At 38.6% G+C, this 23605-nt stretch overlaps 1 protein-coding gene across 2 annotated transcripts; it reads right to left on the minus strand.

The window, feature by feature from the left end:
- Window positions 1-304: 304 nt before the first annotated feature.
- vldlr (very low density lipoprotein receptor) lies at window positions 305-20245 on the minus strand. 2 transcript variants are annotated; one of them, XM_066651756.1, is made up of 20 exons: window positions 19849-20245; window positions 14778-14897; window positions 13102-13224; window positions 10975-11097; window positions 10337-10708; window positions 9775-9897; window positions 9340-9462; window positions 8100-8219; window positions 7714-7839; window positions 7084-7255; window positions 6609-6833; window positions 6376-6494; window positions 6154-6293; window positions 5633-5774; window positions 5146-5295; window positions 3567-3629; window positions 2684-2731; window positions 2179-2256; window positions 1617-1786; window positions 305-1122 (listed from the first exon to the last, which is right to left on the minus strand). In XM_066651756.1, exons 1-20 carry the CDS (start codon window positions 19919-19921, stop codon window positions 1087-1089), a joined length of 2646 nt encoding a protein of 881 aa, XP_066507853.1. In that variant the 5' UTR covers window positions 19922-20245; the 3' UTR covers window positions 305-1086. The 2 variants fall into 2 exon arrangements, with proteins under 2 accessions (XP_066507853.1, XP_066507852.1); XM_066651755.1 differs by lacking the exons at window positions 2684-2731; window positions 3567-3629 and having other exon boundaries at window positions 19849-20242.
- Between the last annotated feature and the right edge of the window lie 3360 nt (window positions 20246-23605).

Genomic DNA, 23605 nt, shown 5'->3' on the forward strand with positions numbered 1-23605 from the left:
CCCTGTCAAAGTAAACAAGCCAGGATAACCTGCTCCAAACTACCACACCTGTGCTCTCAAATGCAAATTCAATTATTCTAATCTGCAATCCACAATTAACTTCACTCAATCTCATCATCTTCACCCTCATGTCTGTTCCCTCAGTGAAGAGTTACGTGCACCGGAAAGACTGAAGCCTTTCAACTCCCTTGCTGCATTTATTATTTGCTAGTTTTCAGTGGTAATTTTTTTAAATTCAACATTTTGGAGAATCTGCGTAACACGTGGGTTACCATGTAATGAGGTACATTCAAATGTGATCCGACTGAACTGAGCATTTTATTTTAAGTCTTTGCAAATGTTCTTCACAATACAGAGCATTTAGTCCCCCTGTACAATGCTATAAAAATGTCACAAACAGCACACAAACATACAAAATAGTTTAACAAACTTTTTTTCTTTTTTTTGTTTTTTTCCTCAATACATTTTCTACCCTGGTACTATGACCCACCATAGCAAAATTGATTCAGTCAAATGTATACAATCTTATTTACACAGGAACGTGATCAAAGTGCTTGAAGAATCCTGATTAAATGTTTAAAGTTAGGGTTATGTACAGTGTTTTACAAAGGTTTTAACAGCACTTTTCCTACAGAGCTTAAATTTCCCTTCCCAGGACAGACGTTTTAGAGACTGCTTCTGGAGGAAAATGCTCTTGAAGAAAAACAAAAAATGTACTTGCATCCTAAAGACATGACTAAAAATATGCATTTCTTTTAAATAGTCACACTCGCACATAGTGGTCAAAAGGACTGACGATGTCTGGATTCTGTTGAAAGTCTTTCAAGCCTTAGTGGCAAGAGGTGTTGCGTTGCTGAATCATTTTTGGGCCAAGAAAGGGGTATAATCAGATAAAGGCCATTTCCTTCATTGCAAAATGTTTTGGGCATTGGAAGTTATTCAGTTTTGCGTTCCACACAGAAGGATGCACACCACCCCCGAAAAATACAGTGGCAAAAAGGCATCTGTCAGTCTGCTGAGACAGCAGCAGTTGGCAAAAATGTCCCAGGAGGACAGTTCATAAACGGGAGCAGTGTAAAGGCTGGGTTATGACAAGTCGTCTTCTGTGTTAACAATTGAGATCTGTAAAGAAATAAAAACAAAACCATTAAAATGTATCCATAGATCTACACAATTTCTCACTATGATTAGAAGAACATTCTTTAGCCACAAGCATATTACTTCTAGGTTAGTCTTGGTTTTAAAAATTGGTTCAGACAAGATGCTCCCACCAATGTGTCATGAGATAACACACAACTATGGGACTTAGGAGGTCCTGACAGTGTTATAAATAAATGAATACAAAAATTATCAAACATTCACATGGTAACTTTTGCAATAAAATACATTTGTTAACAACACTTACAGTAATATGCCCATTACTAATAAAATGATTAGGTAAAAATCACAATCATAAAGAAACAGAAACAACTAGCATTTTGGGATTTAAAAAACTAACATTACTTAGTTTACTTAACATTTGTGACTTTATATTTTTGTAATGATTATTACTGTTTAAATACAGTTCATTAAAGTACCCTTATTGTAAAGTAATACCACATTTAATGAAGACTCACAGCAGGGTATGTGTGACCAACAGAGGCTGAGTGTCTGCTGATGTCAATGTTCAGATCCTCCTCTGTAGTTTTCAGGTACACTGGATTGTCAAAGTTCATGCTCTTTTTGTTCTTCAGCTGCCAGTTCCGCCACATTAAATATCCTCCTGTAGCAGCCATGGCCAGCAGCACTAAAGGAGCAGAGAACATTCAACTCAACCTCTTAATTTCATCAGGAATCCCTAAAAAACTACTACAATACACAAAAAAGTTTTTTTTTTTAAGCTAATGACCATGGTGGGCATTTTTGACAAAGATTTTGACTATAATTTTCATTGTCATCTCCTGTGGAATGTGTCCACTGTGTGCACGGTTAGTAAAGCTTCATCTGTTCTTAGGCCAAAATTAAGAAAGTGTAACATCAGAATCAAAATGAAAAAGAGTTCTCTTTAATGCAATAACCTGTGTATAATCAGATATTTTAGTGCCATAGACTCAAAACCTAACACCAAAGAACATCATTAATATCCTCAAACACTAAGTTGTAGTGGTAGTGTAGTGGTGTAGTTGTTTGTGTACTCACACACAGGTAAAATTGCCCAGGCAGCTGCTGATCCTTTGGCTGATTTCACCTCGTGTATGGAAGTACTGATATTTCCTTCTAAAGTGAAAAGGGGGCAGGGGGAAAACATTTTAAATACACAAATTAAAATAGCAGCCCACTGGAACACATTCAACGCAATAATATCCAGGTAGGCATAAGGAAAGGAAAACAGAATAGGCACTAAATGGTGATTATGCAAAAACAAAAAATAAAATGATGAAATGCAGAAAAACAGAATGAGATGGCAATCATGCATTTAAAAAAAAAAAAAAATTAAAATATAAAAAAATTAAATAAATTTAAAGCAACACACGAGAGTCTGACAGCCAGCCAGTATTTTGCTAACTAAACCATTAGTTTTGCAGCCTTTCAGTCAGTTAATTTGAGCGCAGGTATTCTCTGAAGCTGAAATATCCAAAGCAGCACAGGGGGTCTTCATGTGTGGAGTTAAGGGTATTAATTAGGAGTGCATGGTTGAGCTTACCAAAGGGCTTTGTCTGGGGAGCAACCTTAGGTTTTGGAGAAGTTCTAACTGAAAAATAATAATTTAAGACATCACTAAATTTTTCTAATACACGTTTAGATACTTTCATTTTTACAGTGCAGGGGTGCAACGACAATTCAGGATTTAAAATATATAAAAGAATAAAAACATCCACGGCAACCAATGCCAACTATCAAACCTAGACATTTTCATACATCCTGTTCACCATTTCCAAACGAATGTAGTAGGCATCTATTGTAATAAACGAATTAACATTAATTTAAAATGTGCACCCATTGGATATAGATTTAAAAATAAATTTGAAGTTAAAGGTTTAGGTGTGGCATCCAATGAGCTTAAGGTCACTGTTCAATGCCAAGCATGGGTGATTTATTATTTTTAATTATCTAACATTAAAACAAATGATTATATTTTGTATTTGAGTAAAACGGGTCTCATTAAAGGACTTCAGTATGAAAATGCATGCTATTAAAACCCTAGTAGCCAAAGGAGCATTGCACCTGATGAACTTGGTTATAGTCCTGTGCTCTAGATATATAAACAGGTCTATTTTTTGCAAAGTGACCAGTGCAGCAACTGGCTTTTCGTTAATCAGGACATTATACAGGGGGTACTAAGGGGAAATTTTATACCAAGACCAGGCAACATTATAACTTTCTTGCCAACACAATAAGTCCCTGAAGTTTCAATGTCATTGCAAGGCAGTAAACAGGGATGGATATTTAGTGCCAGTTTGACTGACAAATGTCTTGAAATTGCCAAGCATGTGCTAAATGACTTGACTAAAGACTATGAAGGCATCTATGAGGCATGGTTACCATGCACATGCAGCCTGGAGGTTTGTGGAGGGAGACTGCATTACCTTGAGGATGTGTTGTGTGTATGAGCACCCGGCCTTCATCTTGTGGAGTATCTGTAGAAGCCACTGTTACAAGAGAGCACAGTGATAACACCATGGCCAAAATTACCTGCACTGCTACAAACTGAATTAAAAAGGCACCCGTATGTCAGAGGGTGATAAAATTAAAATGCAAAACAGCTGAAGCATTTGTTCAGACAGTAAGCAGTGTGAGGAAATAAAGATGTTCTGCCATAACTAAGTACCTGTGGTTTGAATGATCTGGCACTAAATAGTTAAAATACTGAATGTGCTGTAGTCGCACTTTACTAGTCCCTGAAGAAGCGTGGAAGTGGCTGTAGTCAGAAAGACTCATGTGGCATATGGCTGGGACAACATCCATCCCCCAAAAAGACACACACACACACACCATTTAGAAGAGAGAAAAAAAAATAAATAAAAAACTCAACCCACACTTTAGGTGAATATTGTAAATAAATAAATAGATAAATACTGCATTGCTTTACCTTGGCTTATTCACTCAAGCTTGATGAACTTACCCAATTCCTGTTGTTCACAGTTAAGCATCTGAACACTTGTAGGCTTAACCTGATTTGCTTAAGCTTAATTCTCCAACCTACTGCCTGGACCGGTCTATAATGTGTCTATGGTAGTAGTTATTCATTAATACTGGTGGGGGTGTGAAAGAGGGTAGGTTGGTTGTAACAAATTTGAGTTTGTTGATCTGATTGAAGTTTTAATCAGCAAGCTTGGCTATGGAAGCCACAGCCTATTCAGACTCTGGATTTTTGTGTTCTTTATCTTCATCTACAGAAAGCATCCATGTCTGAGGGAACACTTTACTGCTCCTGCATTGTTTACGGAGGCAATTAGTGTGCTCTCCTGCTGCTCACCATTGCAACCAATGTGCTGCATAGTAAAAGCCCTGTTATTTTTCTTTAGGATTAAGGGCCATAAAGTATTCACAGAGTGATGCCTTTACTTTGAATTCAGAACGTCCTTTCTAATTGTGCTCATGCTTTATCTTTTCACTGCCAATGGCATCTGTATATTACTCAACATGAAAGCGGTTTTTGTGAAAAAGAGTATTGAGAACAAGACAGCCTTTTACTCTGAATAAAAAAAGGAGTGGGTGGTGGGGTGAGGCTGTCGTCAGAAGGGGACAACAGCAACAGAGCAGAACCGTCGGGCTGCACAAGTGCGGAATTTGTTTCACAAAAATGTGATTATTAAAAGGAAGACTGCTATTCTATAGAACGGAAAAATAAAAACGTAGTAGTTTAAGGCAGGTAACAGAGCCTGTCAATTATACATCATTTTTCAATCCATATAAGCACCATATATATATAGTAAGAAGTATTAAAGATTTAATATAAAAGGAAATGTATTTAATTTCATACATCAAAATCTGTTTTTAACATTTAAATTATTTGTTAGAATTTTACATTCTGTATAAACAGCCTGCATGCAAAATATTCAAATATCTTTAAGCGTAATAATGTTTTCCAATTGGTTGATTTTAAAAACACGGCAGACGAATGAGAACAGGTTTCAACCCTATGTCAAAGTGCCAGTTACTTGCCTGATATGCAGCGCAGGCTGTCTGAGGCCAGCTTCTGACCTTCTGGACACACACACGTATACTTGGGGGAGTGTTTGTTGATCTGAGGTGCTGGTAGGCACATGTATGAGCAGCCTCCATTGTGGACCTTCTCATTGCACCAGTTAGTCCCTACAAAAGAATGAACAAAAAGACTTCAGTCACCGTCGCCCTAATCAGCCTGGTGGAGTTGCACAATGCATGACTTGTTAAATTACTGTGATAATGGCCTGCACTGAAATAGTGGAAAGCTAGAATATGCAAATTACCCTTTTAAAAATAATAATTTCAAAAACGAATATACTGCGAGCTTTCTCAATAGTCTATCTAGACAATTTAATAGATTCACAGGTTTCATGTAAACCTAATCAAGTTAACAACCCTAGTCAAACTTAAGACATGACACCTTTTAAAATCATAACATATACGCATTTAAAAACACAGTAGTTAAAAGTGCTAAAAGATTCACCAGACAGCTGGATGAGCTCATGATAGACTATAATGTCTTGTGGTTCATTCAGGTTGTTGGCCAGCATAGTCACATCTGATCCTGTGAACTTGTTTGCCCCATAGATGGCCTCACTTTCACCATCTGTCCAGAACACGCGATCCTGTCAAAAATGAACAGAAAGTGGATGTGGACAAATTCTTTATCTCTAACTAGAAATCGGGTTAATTCTTAAACCTTCATCTACACAAGCAGTTCATTTGATAGGGCCCAAACCCGGCGTGAACTACAGAGCATTGTCAATTTTCTATTAAAGTGTCACTGAACCAAGGCTCTTTTGGGCAAGTCTCCTTTTCTCAAACACAGACTGGAATTATAATAATTCAGATGGGAGTCATTCAGACCAACTAGTTTAGCAAACCGTTTTTGCTGAGCCAACTAACCAAGCTTTGTTTGATCCAGCCCCTAATTTTCTGTCTCAACACTTCTGCCTAAACTGTATAGCAGAACATGATGAAATCTATAGGAGCCTATTGATTTACCTCAAACACAGTTAGGGCAAAAGGGTGGGCCAGGTAATCCTGAGACTGCAGCACTTTTCGCCGATTATCTCCATTGAGATCAACACTGCAGAGAGTGTGCAGCTTGGAGTCCACCCAGTAGAGTCTGCTTTTGATTAGATCTGTTAAAGAAAGCATGAAACATTATTTCTGAGCCAACACACCATGAATGCCAAGGGGCTGCTATCAGTAATGACTACTTACCAAGGGTGATACCATTGGGCCACTGAATATCTGTTTCGACTAGGACCTGCCTGTCCACCCCATTCATCCCAGACTTCTCAATCTTAGCTGGCTCTCCCCAATCAGACCAATAAAGAAAGCTATAGAAGCATTAAAAAATAAAAATAAAAACCCTCAGTAAAACTTCACATTAAATTAAATAACAGATTTCTATTTACTTATTATTTTTTTAAAACAGAAGAATATCTAAATACCCGGAGAGGGGGTCCACTGCAATGGAAGCTGGCTCTTTCAGGTCACCTCTAAATAGTGCTTTCTGCTTTGTGCCATTGAAATTAGCAACTGCTATTGTCTTACTCCCCAGGTCTGACCAGTAGATGTTCTTGTAGATCCAGTCTACAGCTATCCCCACAGGCATCTGGACATTATCAATCACTTTGGTGTAGCTACCAACATCTTCACGCTTTTCCAGGAGTGTGCTGTAGGTACCAAATGAAAAAGCTCAAACACAAAATCAGTACATAAATTTCATTTAGCAATATTTTGATACTAGAGCTGGGCAATATCCTTCCCGTGATAAATCCCATCACTGACTTTTCTGAACATTATCAGAACCACAAACAACACTAAAACTTAATGTTTCGTCCATTCTGTCTCCTCAGACAGGGGAATAAATAAATACATTTTTGATATCAGGATATCATAAAAGAGTTTAGAGTATCATGCTACCTAAAGATTGCTTTCTGTCCCAAGTCTGCCCAGAAGATCCTCTGTTGGGTGAAGTCTGCATCAAGGGCCACTGTGTTTCGTAGCTGTTCCACTATCTGTGTGTACTCACGCCGCTCCAGGCCCAGCTTCCTGATGTCCCGCCGATTAGTGAAGATCAGACACGGCTCTTTTCCTGCAGTACAGAAAACGAGGGGCAACATGCTTTCATAATCATTATGAGATTGGGATACATAGAACTGTGCAAAGATTAGAGAATATTGTCAAAACACAGAATTAGTTTTTCAGCAACACGAATCCTAGCTTTATTTATTACAAACTTCTCATTTCAGGACTAAAATTTTGCCTCAGATGTTGCATTTTCTGCTTTACCTCATAGTCCACTCTAAATTCCTTGCTCAGATGAAGCTGACTGCAATAAGTAATTATTCACTAGGTTTAGGGGAGGAACAAAAACTGTGCTGGAATCCATCCTCCTAGAACAACCCTGCCATACACCATTCTGACAGCAGACTACAACAAATAGATAAACATTGCTGGTATACTGGCTTAAAGCCAAAAGCCTTCAGGCCAGCCATGCCTCTCCCACATTACTCACAGCAACCTTGACTCAACTTTACTAGTCACACCTACCTACTGCCTTACACACTCCAGTGGAGGAGTCCATCTGATAGCCACCGCGACATTCACACTTGTAGCCTCCTTTCAGGTTGATACATATCTGACTGCAGATGCCAGGATTTAAACACTCGTTGATATCTGCAGGAAATATAATCACAAGAGATTTAAAAACATTTATGGGACCAAGCAGCTGCACAGCTGGGTTTCAAAAGAATTCTTGAATGTTATTTCATGTATGAAAAACTAGATTCATTGATGCAAACGCTTTAAAAAAAAAAAAAAGGGGGGGGGGGGGTCTGCACCGTTACTTTGATAAACTAAAAAACCCAGCTTCAATGAAAGAGCTAAAAATATTTTTAAATCATTACTCTTAATAACTTCAGTGCTCTCTCACACACCTCCACAGGTCTTGCGATCGATGAGCTGGAGCCCTGGGGTGCAGTCACACTCGTAGCCAATCACCATGTCACGACAGATGTGCGAGCAGCCACCATTGTTGAGCAGGCACTCGTTCAGATCTGAAATGAAAAGCACACAGTTGTCTTATGCAAGTAGAATATCAATACAAGCACCTGTTAAGAGGAAATACACTGATCAATATTCTAGAGGTGCTGTAGGTGATGAGTATGTGAGCGAGCGAGTGAGCGCGAGAGAGCGACTGACTTATCAGGCTGCCTGGAGGAATGGTGGTATGTCCTTGAACTGCTCCATTTTAAAAAGTCATATAGCAAGTCAATATGTGTTTCTAACAATTCACTTGTGGCCACAAATATCAGGATGACAGATGAATTAAATAGGCCCTGGAAGAGATTTTTGCCCATTTCTCTGCCCAAAACGTGCCTGCTGAACCCAGGAATTACAACAGGAGCTTTATGCATTTTGCTTAAAACAGGGAAAAGGCTACACTGCTAGACACTAGCTTTCCAGGGCTGGAACTGAACAACCCTGCTTCAAACAATCTGTAAAAGGGAGGCTTTAGAAAAATGGGCAGAGCAAACCTTGCGTTCTGGAAAATTTCAGCGTTACCATGTGTGTGTGTGTAAGGGGCTATACAGGCACAAAATTCACAGCTGCTATAGACCAACAATAGAGATTTCAGACTGTTCTTTTAGCCACCTTGGGAGTTGGGGGTCACAAAAATAGCTTGCCCTATAAACTATAGCGCACTAAAAAAAAATAAATAAATAAAAATCACCAGGTCAGGCGATTGCTTCCCACAGCAATAAGGATTTACAGCAAGGTCATGATTGACCTATTGCTATATGAACTGTGCTGAATCACACCATACCATTACATGTCCAGTCCATACTGTCATTTTTTATTATATATTTCACTTGTGTCATCATTTTAATCACTCTTTTGTGCAATTCCCTGCCAAGGCTGCTCTTGTATGTGTCATATGTACAGAACTCCATCTGCAGTTTTATAATTAATGTTCATAGCACAGTTGTACCACACTTATTTTTACTTCTGTAACCCACTTCTACATCTCTGCTCCATTTTCATTTCTGTATGTCTTCTCTAGTGCACCATGTACAGTATTGTGACACTACAATTTCCCATCGGGATCAATAAATTATTTTCTTATAAATATCCAGAATATTCCCACAAACTTTCTGGAAACCCAGTAACACTTACTACATTCTTTGATTGGTTCATCGCTCCAGTCTGGACAGTCACGAGCCTTGTTGCACACTTTGCTCATTTCAATACATTCTCCACTCCGACATTTGAACTTGTCAGGGCCGTTACACTGAGTCACTATGAAAATGTACAAAGGCAGAAGGAAGGAAATAAAAGAACTGATAATACAGATGTATCACTTTATTAAGGCAATGGGAGAGAAAAACAATTGTTACATAAATATCAACCCACTGCTAATATTCTGTTTGCATTTCAGTGACAGGAACCTGAAAACTTATTGGTAGTTACATTTTCATTAGTTATGAAATACATATGTCAGTGAACTGTTGATTCAAGGTGTGTGTCCTCATAGCATCCTCATTTGATGGGATATTCTGTCACACTAGTTGCAGCATTTCAGTACTGAAAATGACTGTTCATTGTGCTCACTGTTTTTGCAGTTGATTTCATCTGTGCCGTCTGCGCAGTCTCTGATGCCGTTGCACTGCCTGCTGCCATGGATACAGCTGCCATCGTCACACTTGAACTGATCAGGCCGGCATGAACGAGCAGCTAGAAAGAGAATGGAAAACAAAGACTTAGGAATGACCTAAGGTGAAACACACAGGAAAGCTGACCTCTGACAGTATGCACCACACAGATGTAATCCTTATCCCCTCGTCAAGCCACAATCAAACCAATGTTTTGGTTCTTAGCCAAAGACTGAACTGCCACTGAGAAGGCAAAACCTGAGCTTCAGTTTTGCTATTTGTAGCAGCATCATTACATACAGCAACCTCCTCATCTTGAAAAATCTCTTCTGAATAACAGCTATACAGAACTAGTTTAATGATAATTTAGTAGTGGCACAGTTTATCAAGTGTTGTCATAACTAGGAACGGAAACCATATTCATAACCTGGCTTTGTGGACCACTGACCTAAAATCTGCCCTGACATTTAATACAGTGCAGCTTTAGTTTAATATCAATCTCCAGTTTCACAACTACTCACGGCAGTTCTTCTCATCACTGCCATCTTTACAGTCAGCATCTCCATCACAGCGCCACTTGCGGTGGATGCACTCTCCAGAGTCACACTGAATCTCGCTGGATGAGCACTTCGCTGGGGGTGTGGGATTTCGCCCACAGCGGTGAGGTGACTCGTCTGAATGGTCCTGGCAGTCCACGTCGTCGTCACACACCCAGCCCCCTGGAATACATGTGGCATTACCACACTGGAACTCCGTGGGGCCACAGGAGGACGGAGCACAGTCTTGTTCATCACTGCCATCACCACAGTCATCCTCACTGTTGCACACAAAGTTCCTCGAGATACAGCGACCACTGGAGCAGGTGAACTCCATAGGGGCACAGGTGATGTTACCTTTTTATAATAAAAAATAAATAAATAAATAAATAAAAAACCCACACAACTATTTAGACTCCACTTTAGGATTCCTGACAAGTCACCATTGTATACTGAAACCAATCTATAACAGTTTTATTGGCCCCGAGTGACTCAACTTCTACTTTAAATTGCATCAGACAACAGTCAGCCTGGGGCTAGGCACTGCAAGCAGTGTTTCCTCTACAACTGTTATGGGCAGTTCATTTATCATGAATGTCATGCGAAATCAAGCTCTGACTCACCACAGTTCATTTCATCCTCTCCACTGTCACAGTCCTTCTCACCGTCACACTTCCAGAATACAGGAATGCACTGAGTGGAGCCCACACCACAGCTGAACTCATTCATACGACAAGTTCGTGTGTCTGTAGAAAAGCAGCAAGTTAATACAAGATGCCATGTTTTTCTGAACAATTTAACCAAGGTAAACTATTCAGTAAAGTTTACATATGTGCACTTCAAATATTGGGCTGCACTAGAAGTCCACAGAAAGCAGGAGATATCAGTAAACTCCCTTTCCTACAAATTGTAATGACCGTGGCTGAAAGACAGGATTAAAAAGGAAATAAGTGATCAGTTATAAGAATAAAGCACACAAGCCACATTGTCTACAACAACTAGAAAGGCGCTATATAAGTAACCATTAAAAAAACGATTTTAGTATCTAGGTGGAGGATCTTGTACTGAAAACATGACTCGATCCTCAATGAAGCTTAAATATTTACAGAAAAAGCAAATCTGCCTCAAGTTCACCTTCTCAGGCCCAAGATCAAAGACAGCACCCTATACTCTTGTCAGAAAACATTTTAAAATCCCATAACACATTCAGAGGCCTATTTGCAAACAGGTGCGCACTCACACTTTCCATTTATTACTGAGTAACTTTCCAACAGCTGGTCAAACAAGAACTGATATGGATGCTTGCCTCATGGACCTGCACGTACAGCATATAAAAATATCCGTGACATTGTCAGGTTGTGTGAAATGTGTCCGTGCTCTACAGATCAAATAGACCATACCATAGACCCGACAGACAGAGGTTCGCGGTGAACATATCAGTGCTAACCTACCTGAAGTTTGCTGACGGTTGCCTGTGATACTCAGATGGAAAAAAAACATTTTTTACAACAAAAGTAATAAGAAAACTCAGTCCAGTTAATTCCAAGGTTAAGAATAGACTTTGTGAAATATCCATCACAGCCATTCTTAATAACGTACATACAAAATTTTAAGTGAACAGAGGGTAAAATATGAATATGAAACATTTATGGATCCTTCAAGTGTTTTTTTTTTTTTTTTTTTTTAAGGGGGGGGGGTTTAAATTGTTAAATAAAGAGTAATATTAAAACAAGCTTATGCCATCTACATTTGTTTTTAGCTTCATGATAGTCCAGTGCCCTTGCTGCCCTGATCCAAGCACGCTTCTTTACACATAATAAAAATGGTTGTTGACATACCTCAGTGGGAATCAATTGACACTTGTAGCTTGCTCTAAAGGACACCACGGGCTCCAGAAAGAGACATGAGACACCTGACCTGATGTACTAACTGAACTGCGGTCATATCTATAAACCACACAGCTGCTGTGTTTGGGTGAAGGGACATCTGCACCATGACGCATTTGGAAGCACAGCCTTCAAAATGTGCCGACAGCAAAGGAGTGGCTCAGGGGAGATTGAGCTACGCAAAAAAAAACAAAAAAAAAAAAAACCCATACCATTCTACATATCTTTCCTGTCACATTTTTCCTGATTCTCTCTGTCCCACCCAATCATCGATGCATAACTAGGCCATTTACACACAAGGCATTTTAGCTATTAACTAATGGAATGTACTTTCATTTGCAACAACCTCTCACTGATATACCCTGACCCATTGACCTTGACTGGATGTGTACCACAGGATTTATTGCCAAATGAACAAAATGGCTGCCGTGACAATGAGCCAGTCAGCTGGGACAACTCAAACATAGCACAGACATTTTGTCTGCTTTAGTTTGTTTTTATTTCCGAGTGATTTGTTTATGCCAAGGATCAAGTGCGATAAATGGTAGACTGTGCAACTTAAGTAATTACAAATGGACATTGAGATAAAGGAATTATGGGCCACTGCTGACTTCATATGTTTTTTTATATACGTTTGTAATCTTGTGACCTGCAAGTACAGATTAAAAATACAGATACATAACCCTAGAAACTGAGACAAAATTCACCTGACTTTATTATTACAACTATTATGACTTTTAATTAGCATTTTCCGTAAGGTTACAAACACAATAAAATACTTATTGCCCAATTGTAGCAGGATGCAATGAATGTCTAATCAAGAACAAATACAAATAATTATCAGTTAAAAGTACTTTGACTTACGGCACACTTCTGCACTCTCATCAGAGCCATCCTCACAATCTGGTTCTCCATCACAATGCCATCTCTTGGGAATGCACTGGCCATTGCGGCAAACAAAGTCCACTTCTGCACACGTCTTCCGCACTGTAACAGCAAAATTCTGTTAGGACTGAGTGGGTGGGGGTGGTGGTAACAAGTCTCAAGAACCTACATTTGAGTCAGTTTTTTTTTTTTTTGTTTTTTTTAAAAAGCACAGATTCAGGGGAAAGAAAAAAGCTCCTCATCAGATCCTCATAAGGGTGAAACCCAGATGTCCCAGAGTACATCTTCTGCACTGACATCTATACTAAACTTAAAGAACCAAAGTGAAAGCCTTATGGAGGAACTCTTACTACAATCTACTTTGTGATTCCTTGCATGTGCATTTACGAGCAAAGAGAAATTAGAACTGATTAAAAATTAAACACGTTTATTTAAGAGGAACGGTAAGCTTGAATTTATATGCATGTAAGAGTCCTTTTGATGTCCAGATGACAAAAATCAAGGGCTCTTCTTTGCAGGCCAAGGCCAGCCCAGCCGAAATTTCAGTCACTTCATGTCAACTCAACGTACAACTGTGTACTCCAGGCCAAGAGGCCACTGTGGCTGGAATAGCAAAAAGTGGCAGGAGGGTTCCTAAGCAATAAATGTACATTAGCATTCTCCCCACAGGACTAAGAAGTTTACACTTGATCAGTTCTCTCACACTGTGCAGGAGCGTGCACTTTAAATGGAAGCACGTGCACAGTGGACACAGAGGAAAAATGCAGCTTAGAGCTGGGCGGGAATCACTATGACTTCAGTGTACCAGCTACACTAACAAATCACAGCCGTTTCATATCTGTGCCAACCCCTCCCTACATCTCTTCCTTTTCCCAGCGTGACAATGACCCAGTTACCATAGATACAAGGGGAGTTGGATCCCTCAGAAGGGGATCTGATGATGTAGTCATGTTGATCGTTTCTTGATCTCTCATATACAGTAGTATGCAGGCCTAGCTTAAACACAGCAGCAGTCAATTTGGTCAATAATTCTTAACTGTTGCACAGCACTTTGTCAGCAAGGCCTATAATCAAAGATTTTGTGCAACGTGTGCACATCACGGCCCTTGAGTCCCTGAAGAACTGCAGTGAGTCTTTAAACTTGCACGAGATTCAAGATACTGCAGATCAAGCCTTACAGTTTCACACTAACATTAAAACTCAGGGTCTCTACAGCAAAGCTTTTAGGCATGATGTAGTATATAATTATGAAATGTTGGTTTGCTGCTGCTCAAACCATCTGGACACAAACAACACAGGACACTGAAAGGAATAAATGCCACTCACATTTTATTACCATTAAAAACTACTTGATTATGACACTATTGTATGCAATCAATCTTTGATGAAATATTTTTTTTTTTAAATGAAATACAACAATATAATCTCCTCAAACAACATACTACAACACCCTACAAAAAGGACTGATGTGGAAAATCTGAAGAGTATACAGTTGTACTACACATAAATTGAAATTGTTTCAGGTGTAAACAAGAGGTTTAACATGTTTGGAATTGCCTTCAATGTGGACTAGTGCTTTTAAATTCAGTTTTTCTCTGATTCAAATATTTTCACACAATTGCACCTCTGTCTAAACCTCAAAAACATAGACTCACCACATGTGTTCTCATCACTGCCGTCAGAGCAGTCCTCATCCCCATCACACTGCCAAACAGATGGGATACAGCGGCCATTTCCACACTGGAACTGAGACGGTTCACATTCTGCTCGCGAACCTAAAAGGCCAACGGTGAAGAACAGAGGATGACACCGTTAGAAGACATTGACTGTAAGGGGGCTAAATTGCTGCACATGTTAAAATCATTTGACTGCAAGGAGGGGCTTAAGTTTTAAAAATTAGATGTTCCCCAAGGTAATAAAATTGTCACGTTACTAAATATTGTTTATTTGGTTCTACATTGCGTATTTACACATCCAACAAAGTGAACTCTAAAACGTCACAGGAGCCTAGTCAGATTTTTACTGTTAATTCGTAACTACAAAAAGCAGTGCTACGTCACGAATGGCGCATGTAGAAACTGACAGAATTTTAGACCATAAATCTTGAACCATCAGAGCAAATTTTGACCAATCGGACAACCCTGATAAAAGATAGATGCCTCCTGTTCTTTATGGAGAGAGTTATGCTTTTTGTTAATAATAATCTACATATTGCACTGTAGGATTTCCTTTACCATCTTCGAAAATTAAGGTACTGGACCCCTTATGATTAGCTGTTTATCACAAACATCACACTTTCAGGATCATTTCAGAATTTTAGCACCTAAAGTGGGTTAACCGAAAGTGCTTAAACCACCATTCGAAAACAAGTTTTTCATGGTGGTATTTCATGGGCTTTTATTGGATTAACCCATGTTATTACGTGTACACAAAACTCTCCTGCTATGTCATTTAACAGTGAACTTGAATGGAAGAGGGTGGAGCTCTGGTGACAGAACTATATTAACAGGATCACGTTTGCGTCACTTAAGACTCTTCTTCCTATCATTATACCTCCATTATAGGTGTCACAGCTGTATGCCATTTGAGGTCAAGGGCAAATTCTAGGACAAAACACTACCCACAAGGTCAAATGACCTGGAACTGAAACAAGTCTGAAACAAGTTATGGAAAATACATCAGATTAAAAGAAATACAGCTACAAGAATCTGACACCACCACATGACACAGACATCTTCCTCATAATGTGGTATTCCAGCTCAAATTACTCAGAGTTACAGAAGTCCACAGCTGGCCAAACCACATGTCCTCATTCATTCTGCACTCATGACCCTGCGTCCACACTCTCGGAACAATTCAGTCCCTGCATTGTGTCCACTTCAGCAGCAGCCCTGACGACATGTGACATGCTACTCAGTCCAAACAGGCCTTGTAGATGGCAGAATAATCGGTCAGTATCTAGCAAAGGGCAGGCCATTGTCACTGCCAATCAAAGCTAATACTCTCACGCAAGCTTCAAATAGGACAGACAGAAAGATGAGATAACGTACTTAAAAAACCTACGGCAAAAAAAAAAAAAAAAAGTATTTTAACAGAAAGAAGAAACATTGTTTACTTTAAATGCAAATGAATGTGGCAAAAATGTACCAAAAATCTCAGTAGCGGAAATAACATGGAAAGGCATTGGGTGGCAGTCACATCTACATCTTACGCACCTAAACATTAGGGTAAGAACGTGTAGGTGAACTGACTTCAAAAGAAAAAAACCCAAGTCATGAAGATAAAGACATTGTGCCATTTCAGAATAAATGCTCTTAAATGCTGTTTTTTTACTTGATTTATTTAAAAGGAATGATTCACCAATTTCACATTCAAATATATTTACCACCTGAATATGTCAATCATTTAATATCAATTAAATCTTGTATGTCATTTTAAAATAAAGTCGCATTGTGTTATTACATTTCTGTAAAGCTTAAGTGATCTATTAATTTACTTTATTTATTGAGAATAAAAATTTAATATGCCAGGCCACGTTTCACTTATTTCTCCCCTCCTGCTAGTTAAATTAATTCAAATGAGCAGATGTTTATTTAGTCTAGAGGCTATTTGTTGTCACTTAGAAAATCAATAAGACAACTTTTTCCAGGTTGTCCAAACTCAGCATAAGACTGAAAAAAATATATATAATCTGGATTATGTATGGTTAGAATTGAGTGTGATATGTTATAAGCCTAATTCATAATTGTCTTAGGTGGTACATCTCATTGACACAATTTACAACTCTGCATGTCCGCTATCTTGCCAGTATGTACTGGCAACAAAAAATGACTTTCAGTTCTCTGCTTTTTATGCTGACAGGCATTTATTGTGATATGAGCATGGGAACAGCTTGTAGTTCAGTGGTCCGTGAACACAGTTACATTGGACTATGTGCTAATATGGGATGCTATGTTTGTAACGGAGCCAAAAAAGTGGCATGTTTACTAGCATGTAAGGCACCTACGTTTAGCTAAGTGCCTAAACATCCAAGCGCTAGTTAAACGTAGGCTACTGGCAGGTGTTCCACAACGGAATATGTCACAAAAGCAAATGTCAATGCCATTGTAACCCATAAGCAAGATGTCGATGCCACTGTCACCCAAATGTAAGATGCTGATGCCATTTCATGTTGTTATTTTCTTTCCAAATTAAAGCCATTTTCAAATTATTAGCTGTTTTGTTTTTGTCTCATACACTATGTAGTTGAGGCATGAAGGTCAAATATTTACCCCAAATTTACCCCCAAACTCTACAATATAGCAGCCTTTACCTCCTCAGTTAAGTGGGATGTTGCTGTCCAATGTTAAAGACCCCATTCTAATTGGCTGTATTTTATTCTGTGCCGAGTGAATGTAGGCCCTGACTTTTGAAGCTCAGATTCCTATTTGGAACATTTTGACCTTAACATTGTTTACATACTGTACTCATTCCTGAGAATATTAGAAGAGCTCAAACTTAGGCACATTTAAATCAAGACTTAAAACATTCCCGTTTGAGGAGGCTTACAGCTGAGTTTTAAATTATTCTATAACGGCACTTTAGTCCTTTTCATTTATTGCATCATTTCAAATTGTTTGAATCATTTTTATCATGTTTTCTTATACTCTTTCCTTTTATTGCACTATTTTAATTGTTTTAGTAGCCGATTATATTTTTATTCTTGCTATTAATTTAAAAGTATTTTTTCTTGCCTTCATTTTCTGTAACAGCTTCATCCTGATCAGGGATACCATGTTACTGGGGCCTACCTCCATTGTGCACAAACTGGACAGGGTACCAGTCCAACAGAGAATCAAATACTCAGTTGTTAGTTGAAACAAGAGGTTGATAAATTTTATATATTAACAGAAAGTACGTTTTTAATTTTAATATGGGGCCTTTAAGTACTGATATTAGTCTATAATACGCCCAGGACTCCAGGACTTTATAACTGTAAACATTGTCAAGTTAGTCACCACTATTTGGATCCTCATACGCCTGATCTACCGCAAATCTTCTGTGGAAATTGCATTGTCTGTGGTCAGCATCTTGCATTGGTACTTGCCTGTATTAAAATGGTTAGAAAGGGAAGTGTTACACACATTAGTTGCAGCACAGCTGACCTAATTTATATACGATATGGTTCATGACTGTTTTGTAAAAACTTTTATAAATAAAACCATTGTCAAACAGAAATTAAACTAAATATGAATATAATTTTTTGTGGGGTTTTCTGGAGCTTTATTTGTCCCAACGTTTCAGAAAGGACTGACATCACAATGATTTTATATTTTGCCACATCATACCATGGTCCAGAGTTTAGCAATAATTCACCTCAGTAAATCACTCCCTAAAGAGGGACATGATGAGCTGACCTGGCAGTGAACTAGGCCTGTGGGACCACCCCACATGTGAAGTCATAACCTGCCGTCACATTCATGCAAAGGCCTGCAGTTTTGTATTAAGTAGTGGCTTGCCTTCCATCCACCCCAGAGTCTGAATTACACTATAACAACAACAACAAATGTAAAAGCAAAAAAAAAAAATCCTTTAGGCTATAAATATAAAAACAGACTTGCAAATGATCCTGGAAGAGGCCTACGCTTTAATAACTTATATCAAGGACAGAAAAAAAAAATAAAATAAAATAATCAAGCCAGCCAACTGCACTGCCTCCAGTAACACAGGTCAACATCTAAAAAGGAGTGTGTGTAATATATTATATGAAATACATACACACATCTAAATTATATTATACTGTAACCACACGGGGCAAACTGAGCGCAAGAGCTTCATTCCCTCATTCATTCCCTGTCCATATCATCCATAATCAGACATTAAACATTTGAAATTCCGTTAGCAATGTCAGACTGCAACATTTTCTTATCTATTTCACCTACAGCAGTTCAAGCCTGCCCCACTGAAGTTGTAAAGTGTGTTTCAAACAAGAGCAGGCCACTGAAATTAAATCAGACCATTTTGGTAAACAGTAGCCTATTAATTCTAAAGTGTAAAACGTAAGCAGGAAAATGGCCTTCTTCATTAGGCTAAATATAAACATAGAAATATCACAACCTGGAAAAAGAAATCCCCATAATGATAAAGATGGGCTCTGTGGGAAGCATGCAGTGTTGCATAGCACAAGGACATATCAATCTCCTCATCTATATGAATAAACGCAATCATCACAATAAACCTGCAATCATAAACTTGGAAGGGAATCACTCAAAAAAGGGACCAAGTATGATTAATGCAAAGACAACAAAAACCCCTTCAGGCTTTCTTTGAATGAAGTAGAACAGCCCTGGAGGCTGCACAATGTCCGAAAGCTTGGCAATAAACGTTTGAATGACGTTTACACGCATCAGTCAAAAATACTGAGAGAAATCCAGACCATAGACACAGTACGTCCCTTCAGGGCTACGTATTAATAAAATATACCAATAAAATTGCAGGGCTTGAGGCAGAGGCCTAACCTCCTACGCCTTTAACAACGAGCAATAACCGCGGCAGACGGTTGGTCACACGCGCAGTATCATAGGTCACGTCTATGAACAAATACATAGCGACAACGTTGCTTCTCTCAACAAGAAACCAAGAGTCAACGCCATTTAAATGAACGCCAGCGGGAGCAGCGTCCGCGTCCACAGCCCAGAGCCGAGCGTGTGGAGCTCCCTCCCCGCCTTCGTCTCCACCTCCACCCACCTCCCGCGAAGCCGCTCAGCTGGAGCTGGAGCCACAGGGGCAGCAGAAAGAGACGCAGCACGGAGGGCAACATGACCCGCTCTCACGCTCTCTCCCTCTCCGGTCTCCTCTCTCCCTCAGACCCGGTCTCCACTCGCTCTCTCCCAGCCCCGGTTTCCGCGGTCCCTTTCTCCGCCGCTAAAGCAGGACTGTCCCTTTGGTGGGAGACACAAACACAAAGCAGAGGCGCTCTATCCGTCTCCCCTCTTTTCTTCTTTTCTAATCCGCTAATTCACAGCCTGTCTGTGGCGAACGCTGTGCGCGTCCATGTCCTCCTTTTTTTCTCTTCTTTCTCTTTAATACCGAACGATGGCGCGAACCAACGAACGTGCAGCTAATCACCGCGCCAGCCGTGCGCGCGCCTGTGTGCGTGCGGGTGCGCGTGTTTTCTCTCCCTCTCGCTCTCCTTCAGCATGTCATTAAGGCGGCGTTAACCCTTTGTTCGCCACAGTCCTTACGCGGCCTGCTTTTACAGCTACTTCTGTAGCCTCGTTTTGAGTATATTTGAGTATATATATATATATATATATAGCAAACCTCGTTTTCACTCATTGTCCATTTTCCCTTATTTGGGTGTTGGATGACTCTCAACTATTCAGACTTTATTAATGTTGCAGTCTGGAATGATTTTTGACAAAAACTATTATTGTTATCCAATTTATATTATCCTTTAATTTTCATCTTATGCATCTGACAGATCTTTGCAGCAAAACCCACCCCTTAATTTAAGAGTAACTGACCCTGTTTCAGCTCCAGATGGTTCAGTCTGATTGTGTAACGTGTGTCTGTGTAGAGCTTTTTAAATGGTGGTATGGTATTCACATGACAACCAATTGTTTACTGATTTTCCCCATAGGAATGAAAGGGGTGGCAAGGTCAACACCATAGCAACTACCTTGCAACACTCTGGGAATCACATGAGGTATATCTGCAACTACCTAAAATACTACTGCAGCCACCCTAACAACCACTTGGAACACCTGAGCAACCACCTGAAATACTTTAGCAACCACATACCCTTTGTGTTGTAGTAATGAAATGCATTTATTTAGATTAAACAATGGGATAATGATATGTCATTTGCAGAGTAATGTATATAGTAGCCAGAAATTAGTTGGTTATAGGTGAGGACTACAGTGTCCTGACCACACACCTCTAACAGCACTGGAAGAGGATCTCTGGTGCCCACATAGCTGTAATATGACACTGCCTCATAGGTCATGGGCTAGCAAAATGGCTGAGATTACAAAAGGGTATGTTGGGCAATCATCACAAATTTACTCTTAACCAGGGACTCAATAAACAATTGACTGACTTAATGAATAAATGGATGGTTAGATAGATGGAGTCTGATCTCTTTCCAAATAATTTCATTTGTCAGATAATGAGCAGGAAGCCAATAAAACAACTAATTTAAAGTGGGCCAACTATGAAGCTTAGGTGAGTAATTAATGACATAAAACATCCAAAAGAAATGGGAAAATAAGTTGCAATTCATTTGACATTCATTGTGTGACTTTGTTTATTGAACAAAGGATGTTCTTTGATCGATATCTTGAATGACTTCTAAAAGGCTGGATGTGTTATGGAAGCGGTTTGGAGTGTGCTCTTTTAATTAATCAACAAAGACTCGACTACCCAGATATAGTCTCATCTGTATTACTTCACATTTGCCACCTCTGATTTGATTAAGGCTTTAAAGAGGTCTGACTAATAACATGTTGTGCATAATATCATGATAAATTCCGGTATAGGTGCTAATCAGAATGCAAATGTTCTGAAGAAAAGCAGGGTATTTATTTTCCAGTCTCTCTCAGGGCCTTGGTAAAGTCTAAGGCTGATTTTCTCCTTGCTCAACACAATGTCCAGCATCTGAATATTTATGAAGCTCAATTGTAATGACTTATTTAGTAGCTATGCTTAAACATATTCCGCTGCGTACTGTGTCTTTATTTAAACCGAGATTTAAAGTTAAAGTTAAAACAGAATGAAGCAGAGGTTCTCGGTCATTCTCATACCATTCCTATTCCAAATACTGTTGTTTCTAAACCTGGATTTATTAGATGTAAAGCACCACATGACTGGTAACTAATTCACATACTCTTTCGCTTTTGTAAGTTTAACATAATACTCCACAAAGGGTGCTAATCTGTGCATTAGGTTTTAAGACCTTGCATCTTTGATTTGAAAGAAAGTCATGTTTGTTTACATTTGTAACAATGTCAATCCAAAAAGAACTGTGATCTTATTAAAAAGTTAGCCCCAGGAGGCTGAGGATCAGGGCTTTTATACTGACATCTCTGTGGGAAAAGGAAAAGATAATACTGGCATTTATGTATAAAATAAGCATTAGTATATTAGCATTAGTTGTAATGTAGTTAGCTGTAAGTTAAATTTAAATCTCCTTCTGACTTCAATCATTTAATATTCATATATTTGATCTTGTTTGATAAAGGTCTTTCAGCTGCGCTTTAAATGATAAATGTGTAAACTTTATTATTATTATTGGTCAATTCTTTTTGCTCCTATTTTGTCAAGTGATTCATTTCCAGTATTTATATATTAGACAATGCTTATTAATTTAAATATTATGTATACATATTGACCTCGTGTTTAAATGTAATTTTTAAGGAGATTATGAAGAAAATACAAAGGTCAAATCCACATTCGGAATAATTTGATAACCTAATATCAATCATAATTTGAATTGCCCTAAATGAGGACATCAAAATATTTTGATTTATTTGAATTTTCTTAATATTTCTCATAAACTCCTAGGAGTTCACCCTCTCTCCACTGTGGTCTTGGTCTGATCCCCATGAGGAGTTTCTTTTCTTTTTGACTAGCATAAAAACAGACATTTTATTCATTTTTGAAAAGACAAAATCTAACTCAGACTGAAGACGTAGCATAAGAAAATATCCTCCTGAAGATACGCTGCTGATTAAATATTTGCCTCATGCAGTGAAATTCTCTTCTCTTTCCAACAGCTCTCACTGTCTCAGAAAAGACAACCATCATTTATCAACAGTATAAACAAGTTTATATACATATGTGCATTTTCACAATTCAGTATTTAAAAAGGTTACAAATAACTGTACAGTTATAAAATGTATAATTGCACTCAAGTAAAAAAAAAGTTTACATTTTTACACAGAAAATGGCTGAATAATGGACTATGTATGGTTTTACAACGCTGCTGTAAGCTCGGTGTGTTGTGTTACATTGTGCCATTGGTTTGGATTTCACAGTGTAGTCTTAAAGCAAAAACAAACTGGAGTCAAACACTGATGTAGAATTAAATAATCTACAAAAAATATCACATCTGTAAGAAACACTGTCTTGATTATAAAACAGGGGTTAGGATTACTGATTTGTAGGACACTGAAATCCAAAACGATGAACTGGGCTGTACATACTGAGTCTACATAATGTCGGTAGAACACTTGGAATGAAAATGTAATAAAACTAATATCAAAGCATATTTGGAAAAAAAAGGTGATCATATATTGAGAGAGATAACTTAGGAAAGTAATATAAATAAATATATACAGAAAATAGTTATTATATTAAACATGTATCCCTTGTCCTTTTTTGCAAAGCTTTTGAAATATTGAAAGAAAAGAAACACCTTGAAACACCTTGTAGCTTATTTTATTTCATTCTTCTTTGTAAAGGTCCATCTAACTGTGCTAACACACATTAGAAACCAATGATC

This window comes from Hoplias malabaricus, chromosome 18 (assembly GCF_029633855.1).
Source record: "Hoplias malabaricus isolate fHopMal1 chromosome 18, fHopMal1.hap1, whole genome shotgun sequence".
Taxonomy (NCBI): Eukaryota; Metazoa; Chordata; class Actinopteri; order Characiformes; family Erythrinidae; genus Hoplias; species Hoplias malabaricus.